Below are 8,532 nucleotides of genomic sequence, written 5' to 3' on the forward strand. Positions count from 1 at the left end.
AATACCACCAATAATATGAGCACTTATGATTGCTAATATCCTTTTCAAACAAATCTAGCTCCCTAAGCGATGGTAACAATGATAAAAATAATAACTGCTGTTTAACATGTTCGACAAACATGTTCTTCTCACGTAGCGACCAAGTCAAGAGTTTGGTTACATCAAGATCCAGATCTACTGAGAACAAATTAACAAGCCCCTATGTGACAGTATTTAATGTATGGTCCGTTTTGAGTGACATATTAATTTCAATGAATATGACCTTCTCTCTTGGTCATACCTGTATATGGTCCGTTTTGAGTGACATATTAATCCATCACGGGAAGAACGTCTGTCTTCCAAGGTCCCAGCAGAGTTGTTTCGTTGTTATTTCAAATAAAAAATGTGATTCAACACAAGTGGAGCTCCCTGAAAGGTCATCTGCTTTAGAAGCAGTAAAGCAGCCAATATCGACAAAACAAAGGAATCCAATTTCATCAACATATGATCGAAATCTTAACCTGGCTGTGATGCTATAACATTACAAGTTCGTTTGCATGAATCACCATAGCATAATAAAGCAAAAAAACTTCCAATTTCATCAGCAAAATCAATGAACGATGCATAAACACTGTTCAAAATATTTCCAGCTCCACCATTACAAGCTGCATGATAGAAGCTAGAAAATGTAAAGAATATAAATTTCTTGTAAACACCACCCCCATCCCCTAATACACACACACACACACAGACACCAAAAAAATTATAAAAAAAAAGACCCTGCAACATCACATCACAGAATATCGGCAACCACTGAGGCTTGATCAACGGCAAAATAACAATCCAATAGCAAATGATAAAATCCAACCTATGCATCATAATAGATCAGCAAGAAGAGATTGTTTTAGCAACCAAATGAAACGTCGGACTGAACATACTTTACATAAAGCAGATGTTGCCAGTCTGTTGGATATAAGATGTAACCCAAATAGAAAGCTTATACCAGGTGGGAGATGATTACCATAATAAAAGCTAAAAGAAGATACCAGCATTCTAAGATCTTCAACCACCCAAAAAATCTAAATGGACAACATAATTTGTGCATGATCTATCATAAAACCGACAATCGCTCAGGCCATTTGAAGTAAATAAAATAAAATCCATTTCATTCAGTTCGAAGTTCAAAAGAGAAAGATATGCTCTTAAAAGGATATCTATTAATCAATCATAACAAACCACCATATCCATCATGCCTAGACCCGGATTACCTCGAAGCTACACCCAAAAGAACCCATAATAAATGAAACCAAAATTATAAGCCCTAAACTAAAAGCTCAAACTGAACAAGAGGGAATTCAAGTAGAACCCATTCTAAAAAAAAAGGGGGAGATCTATCACTTGTGCATGGTATCATCATCTCAGCGACTACTGAAAGTATTGGGACCCTGTAAGGAATAGAAAAAAGCTTACTAAGTAGAGAATATAGAAATTAGTACATACAACTCATAAAGCCTATACAATAAAGATATACATGAAAATAATATAAAATCTAAAAATCATATATAGCTAATTACCTGATGCGAGGCAAAACCACATAAAAAAGATGTAATCTGATCCATCTGAGTCCTCAATGACACGATCTCTGTCTGATAGCTCCGTCTTAGCTCCTCTATCTGTAAGTAATGTCTCTGACTCATCTCCTGTATCTGTGTCTCTAGCCTATGGACCTCTGCAGTGCTGTTGTTCTGTCTACACTCTTGAGTATATCTGCTCACTGCAGATAACTGAGTGGGGATAACTCCAACTCCATAATCTCTTATTCTGCCATAATGCTCTGGTCCCATAAGCTTAGTAAACACCTGGTCCTCGACGCTACTGCACTCCGCAGATGATGATGACTCGCTGATACGCTCTGCAATAAGTGTGATTGCCCTATCCTATATATTAAAGAACAGATCTATATATTAATAATAAAAAATTATAATATAAATTATTTAATAAATAAATCAATACATACGATTAGTTCTCTGGACTCCTCTTGTACAAAGCTACCACCTCGATGCATATGAGTCATTCTATAGAACTCAACCTTACCGGGGCCCCTCCCATGCTCTTCTATCTATAGAAAAAAAGTATATGTTATATAATATATGATCCAATATATGATATATGATACAAGATATATCATTATACAATATAGAGCAGGAGATATTGACTTGGATGAGGCTTTTATCATTTGTAATTAAGTCTTAAAATAAGGTTCTGGAAGACTAGTGCCTTCTTGTAGCCACAAGGATGTATTATGCTCCTGCAAGAGCATTCTCACCAAATTTTTTTTTTTAAAAAAAGGAAGATACTCCAATACAAGAGATACAAGTCAAATATTGGCTTCATGAGCATTGACACCTTGCATGTATCTTATAAAATCATGTCTTTGAAAATTATACCCGAAGTAATAATTTCTAATTTTACAATTCTAATGCAATTCATCATACATCATACTATTAGACAATTAGCTATCTAGAACAAATTTTTGTGATGCCTGATAACATAAAATGTCCACATCATGAAAGAAGATCAATCATTCTTTGGTGTGAAAGATACAATCCGAATCTATTTTCTTCGGCTACCCAAGGATATGGGTAGATTAGAAACCGTATCAACATAAGTAAACACATTCTTTTCCAACACTGTACAGAATCCCAACATTCAATGCTTTCAATGTGACAAAAACCCCCTTATTCAGAACACCTCCCCTATTGGACAAGGATAGTTTCTTAAATATTCATTATGTAAATGTACAATGTAGCTAGTGGACATTGGCTTGAACCAACTACAGGCTCTTAGACCCACATCCGTGACATCAATTGGCACCATCAAGCTTCCAAAAGATTAAAAAAATAAGTGCAATGTAAGAGAAAATTACAAAGATAATCAAAGTTAATATGGATACAGAGTGAGACATTCTTGGATCAGCTTATAGGCGAAAACTACATGTGCATGCCGAATAGCAAGAGCCTGGAAGTAACTATAGGTGAGTAAATATAATGAAGAATCAAATGAAGAGGTATGGGTATGTGCAGCTAAAATCTGGGGAAGTCCCAACAGGTAGAAGAGCTCAGATCACACCAAGGCAGAAAAAGACTAAAACATGGAAGCTACTCGTAAACAAGATCTGGAACAGCTTGGGATGATAATGGACGTGATCCTGAATATAAATGATTTGCAAATATGGATTTGTAAAGCAAATATCAATTAGACCCAAATAATTAGGTTTATCATTATATTCAATATGTACCGCACAAACAGAGCATGAAGCAATATATGTTCCATGCAACACAATTACATGAAAAATACATGGACATTTAATTAGAGTAAATAAAAATATTAACTACAATAATGAGATGATGCAAATAAAGACTGCTAGCACTGAAATCAATAGTGGTGAATTTTGTTAAAGAATGACAATGTATGTAGGAATTGGGATCTGTAAGTCAAATGCATAAGCATAAAATATTTTGGTTAATAAAGGATAAAAGAAGTATTCTTAATTCTTCAAGCTTCAAAGTGCAATGGAGAATGTAAATTTCTGAGTCAGTGGGTGATAGTAACTGGCGGAGTATGATACAATTGAGTTAGAAGGCAATAATAACATTACCATAGTAACCCCAATGCACCGCTCACCATCAATATTCTAAATACAAAACTATTGACTGCTGTCGCAAGAGTTTATATAAGTAACATAGAGCAGTAGTAATTACATAGCTCCAGCTCTGCATCGTGTCAAACACAACAGTTCCATCACAACTAAACCCCAATTTAACTCTTCCGAACCATCAAAAGAACACCACCAATCAGAGTTTTCCCAGGGTCATATCAAGAAACCATAAATCTAAACCTAGACAGTCCAAAAACCATGTAATGCATAAAGATAGTTTATGGAAAACAAGCATGGCTCCTAATACCAGGATAGAAATCCACAGATATCCATCTAAAAGTAGCAAATGAAACCTCGGTTCATGGAAATTCAGAAATCAAGGCATATATTGAATCTGTTGTCAATATAAAACACAATCAAAGAGTATAGCAAAATAAATTTTACTGTATGTTTCAAATATGAAGTCTCATATATCTTCCAAAATTGTTGATTGTTATCTATAAAATATAACAATGAAAAAGTACTCAATCGGCCAAGAATAGAAACCAAAACAAGCTTCGATAGCCTAAATGCCCTATGAACTCTCAGCATACTAAAGAACTAGAGCACAATAGCCCTAATCGGATGCTACCACAAAGGTAAACAGGCATAAGAACACCAAAGGAAGAAGAATAATAACATCAATCCAAGATAAATCTTCTAAATCCACAGAAGAATAGAAAAACCTCACCAAAACAAGAGATCGGAGTAATTCTGAGTCCGTAGCAACTAATCGGAGAACTCACACAACAGGATCTCACTCATTCACAGATCGAATCCCTAGATTTCATCAATAAAGATAAAAACAGAAAAAATAAAAATAAAAGGTAGCTAAAAGATCGGAGATCGAAAACAAGAGAAATCGACGGAGAGGAAGGAGATATGGATATGAAGAAGAAGTAGAGAGGCTTCTTACGTCGATGGTTTGGGAAACCGAGCAGGGTTAGGGGAAGCCAGGGGTAGTCCAGACGGGGCTTGGAGTTCGGCGACGCGGAGGATTGGAGTCCGATGACGTTCATCACCATCGTCCAATTTGAAATACTGACCTTTGATGACGTTTATAATCGTAGTTAAGATTAAGAAATTTCATCATGCTAACAACCGTCGTTAAGAGTTAGATTTGATCGGTTAATTTGCAACACCGTTTTACACACTTACTACGCTTTCATCTAGCATCGCCAAATAAAAGTCACTATTCTCTTTTTTTTTCCCGCAGTGGTAAGAACGATACTCATGAGCGATGAGTTAGGAGATATTGAAGATATAAATATAAATTTATATAATAGAAAAATAAATAATTTTTTTTGAAAAACAGAACGAGAAATAAATTATAAGTGGAATATATTTAGTAATTAGTAACCATTCGTTGACATCAACTGGCACTCTAACCCTTCCAGTGATCACTTTGATCACCGTGAGATTGACTGGAAGGCAATTCTTTGAGGATTTTTTCACGTGTTCATAGGGCTTAGTATAAAATAATTAAGAAGAGTTTCTATATTATCTAAAATAATTAATAAAATTTCTACATTTCCTAAAATAACTGAGCAGAAGAAAATATTTTTTAAAATAATTAAGAAGCAGTTTTTCCGAAATAAATTTTCCCCTAGGAAATTTCTAAATGGATGACTTCAAATAATTTTTCCTCATAACTTTATTCCTGAAGTAATTAAGATGAGTCTAGTTCCTCGTGATATTTCTAACGTCTTCCGATGCATGGGGACTCTAAATGGATGAATTCAAACATTCTCTAAAAATTCTACGTCCTCAAAATAATTTGTATGTTTCCTAAATAGGGCTTGGCAAACATTAAAAAGGAAAAGTTTCTGTATTTTTTAAAATAATTACTAAGAGATTCAGTATTTTTTAGAATAAGTAAGAAATTTCTCCATAAATAAAATATTTTCTAAATAAAAGAGAAGTAGGCTTCCTAAAATAATTCTTCTCCTCCAAGAAATTTATAAACGGATGGCTTCAAATAATTTTTTTTTCAAAAATTTTTTCAAATATAACTGAGAAGATTTTAGTGCATGGCTATATTTCTAATTTGCATGAGGACACTATGTGGGAACTCTAAATGGATGGCTTCAAATATTTTCTAAAATATCTGTACTTCTCAAAAATAATTTATGTGGATGAATAATTTTTTACAATAATAATTTCTTATTTTTTGATAAGAAATAATAATAATTTTTTTATGGTGACTATCAATCAATGCCTTTCTATTATAATTTTTTTCTAAAATAATTTTATATATTTCCATATATATTTCTCTTATTAATTTCTTGAAAAATAGATTGAGAAACAACTTATAACTGGAATGTATTTAATAAGTAATGACCATCCATGACATCGACTAGCATTCTAACCCTTCCAATTAATTAGATCATCATGACATTGACTGGAAGGTTATTTATTTTCAATTTTTTCATGTGTTAAATTTAAATAGAGCTCAGGAAAAAAAATTAAGAACTGTTTCTATATTTCATAAAATAATTAATAAGAGTTTCTATATTCCTTAAAATGATTAAGAATTTTTTGCTCGATTGGCATACATATTTTTAAATTTTTTTTTGCATGCCAATAGGGCTCCATAAAAAAAATTAATAAGAGTTTCTACATTTCCTATAATAATTAATAAGATTTCTGTATTTCCTAAAATAATTTTAAAAATTGGGTAGAAGAAAATATTTTTAATTAATTAAGAGGCTCGCATTCTAAAAAAAATTTTCGTCCACGAAATTTCTAAATGGAAAGCTTCAAATAAATTTCCTTATAACTTTTTTTTTCAAAAACAATTAAGAAGAGTCCAATGTGATATTTCTAATAGCTTTCGATGTATTGGAAATTTAAATGGATGGATTCAAATATTTTCCAAAATTTCTACATCTCCAAAATAATGTGTGTTTTATATAGGTCTCAATAAAAATTAATTTCTGCATTTGTTAAATAACTAAAGAAATGACCCTACATTTCCTAGAATAATTCAGATATTTCTGCATGGTGGAAAATATTTTATAAATGTTAGAAAGTTGTCTCTAAGTCCAAATGCTCTTTAATTTGGGATATACTAGTGATATAGTATTTTTTTTTTCTTATGGATAAATCTATTAATATCTTCCTCGATCTACATATGGAAAAGTACCAGGAATGGAAACTCTCCTTTTTCATCACAAAAATTTACTATAAAACAATCCTCTCCCATCCCCATTCTACAAACTCTCCCATCTCCTCGTCTCCACAAACAATGACCGCTTTTGTGGCTCTCCTTTGCTTCCTTCTCACCCTTAACCAAAGCTTATCTCTTGTCAATGCCTCTGTCATGGAGACATGTAAGACAATAGCAGCAAGCAATCCTAACATCAACTACAACTTCTGCATCGCAACTCTCAGTGCCGATCCTAGAAGCGCCTTAGCTGACACCCAGGGACTGGCTATCATTGCCACCAAGTTGATCAAGGCCAATGCTACAAGCACCGAGTTGACGATCTCCAATCTATTGAAGAAGACAACAGACAATGCAACCAGTCAATGTTTAAGTGATTGTTCAAGTATGTATTCTGGCTTGGTTGATACGTTGAATGATGCCATTAGTGCCATCACATCCAAGCACTACTTAGATGCGAACAGCGATCTTAGTGCGGCCATAGATGTGAGTATTACTTGTGAGACTGGATTTGCAGAGCTGAAAGTAAAGTCGCCATTGACCAAAGAGAATGATGATTCACGAAAGCTCTCCACTCTTGCTCTGGCCATAACCGTACTTCTAAAATGATTGATATTCCTTAGATGGTCTTCCGTGTTTCTTTTTTATCTTTTTCTTTCCTCCTTTTATTTTCAAGTCCTCCTACTAGAATAAAAGGCCAAAGTAATAATCAATAAGAATGACAAATTTCATGTGTTAAATTAGGTGTTGTGAGATTAGTTAGATCTTTGTGGTATATATTATTAGCTTAGGATTGTGGTTATTAAATATTGAAAATAAGCTGTGAAATAATATTTCAATTTTTGCTATATTGGCAAACATTAGAACATCCTAGTCCTTGTTCTTGATTATTCCATTTTGGTTGGAATAAACAAACATCTTACTTCATCATTATGGTATTTTCCATCCAACATCGCATATTATTAGATTTGCAAAAGTTTGATGATAAGATCTATCAATAATTCATCCAGTTAATATATTTTTTTTTAGCATACATCTCCCTAAATATATATGAAAATTATATGAATGCCCTTGCAAAGTTGCTATCCACATATATGCCCTCATATTAAACCCTCGACTTCCATGTATACCCTACTTTTTCCATTTTTTGTGCATATGCACCCATGTAATGCGGGTAAGAACTGAACCATTTAAAATTGAAATGACTAAAATATCTTTAACAGCTATAAGTACAAAAAGTAAATTTATAAAGGTATATGTGTAGAAAATAATTTTGCGAAGATATTTATATAATTTCATATATTTAGAAGTGTATATACGCAAGGAATCCGTGCATAATTTTGCCAATATAGCATGTGAAAACTATTAGCATAGTAGTCATTAAAGAATATCGATTTACAGCTGATACCATTTATCATAGAATATCAAAGATTGTCGGAGAATTTTCAAGCCGATATATCATACTAGATAATATCAAATAGTATTAGAGATTGTTTCTGCAATGTGTATTTGCTTTTTCTTTTTTGCAGTAAAATCTTGAGAACATGATTTTCTGGACCTTTGTACTCTTGTACACAACACATATTTTACTCAAATTTGATATGGTATTAGAGCCATAACATCCATTGAATCATCACCTTACAATCCTAATTTTTCTTTTACCTTTCTCCATAGCTGACAGCAAAATCAA

The 8,532-nt window shown here is 33.0% G+C and overlaps 2 protein-coding genes across 4 annotated transcripts; one reads left to right on the forward strand and one right to left on the reverse strand.

The window, feature by feature from the left end:
* Nucleotides 1-1,117: 1,117 nt before the first annotated feature.
* On the reverse strand, nucleotides 1,118-4,747 carry LOC105033059 (uncharacterized). 3 transcript variants are annotated; one of them, XM_073261092.1, is made up of 5 exons: nucleotides 4,593-4,696; nucleotides 4,368-4,456; nucleotides 1,997-2,098; nucleotides 1,554-1,916; nucleotides 1,118-1,424 (listed from the first exon to the last, which is right to left on the reverse strand). In XM_073261092.1, the coding sequence occupies exons 3-5, from the start codon at nucleotides 2,051-2,053 to the stop codon at nucleotides 1,398-1,400; spliced, it is 447 nt and encodes a 148-aa protein (XP_073117193.1). In that variant the 5' UTR covers nucleotides 2,054-2,098; nucleotides 4,368-4,456; nucleotides 4,593-4,696; the 3' UTR covers nucleotides 1,118-1,397. The 3 variants fall into 3 exon arrangements, with proteins under 3 accessions (XP_073117193.1, XP_019702072.1, XP_073117192.1); XM_019846513.3 differs by lacking the exon at nucleotides 4,368-4,456 and having other exon boundaries at nucleotides 4,593-4,747; XM_073261091.1 differs by lacking the exon at nucleotides 4,593-4,696 and having other exon boundaries at nucleotides 4,368-4,578.
* A 2,176-nt stretch (nucleotides 4,748-6,923) lies between these two features.
* Nucleotides 6,924-7,451, forward strand: LOC105033069 (putative invertase inhibitor). The gene has a single exon (XM_010907720.1). It carries the CDS (start codon nucleotides 6,924-6,926, stop codon nucleotides 7,449-7,451), a length of 528 nt encoding a protein of 175 aa, XP_010906022.1.
* The last annotated feature ends 1,081 nt before the right edge of the window (nucleotides 7,452-8,532 follow it).

This window comes from Elaeis guineensis, chromosome 7, assembly GCF_000442705.2.
Source record: "Elaeis guineensis isolate ETL-2024a chromosome 7, EG11, whole genome shotgun sequence".
Classification (NCBI taxonomy): domain Eukaryota; kingdom Viridiplantae; phylum Streptophyta; class Magnoliopsida; order Arecales; family Arecaceae; genus Elaeis; species Elaeis guineensis.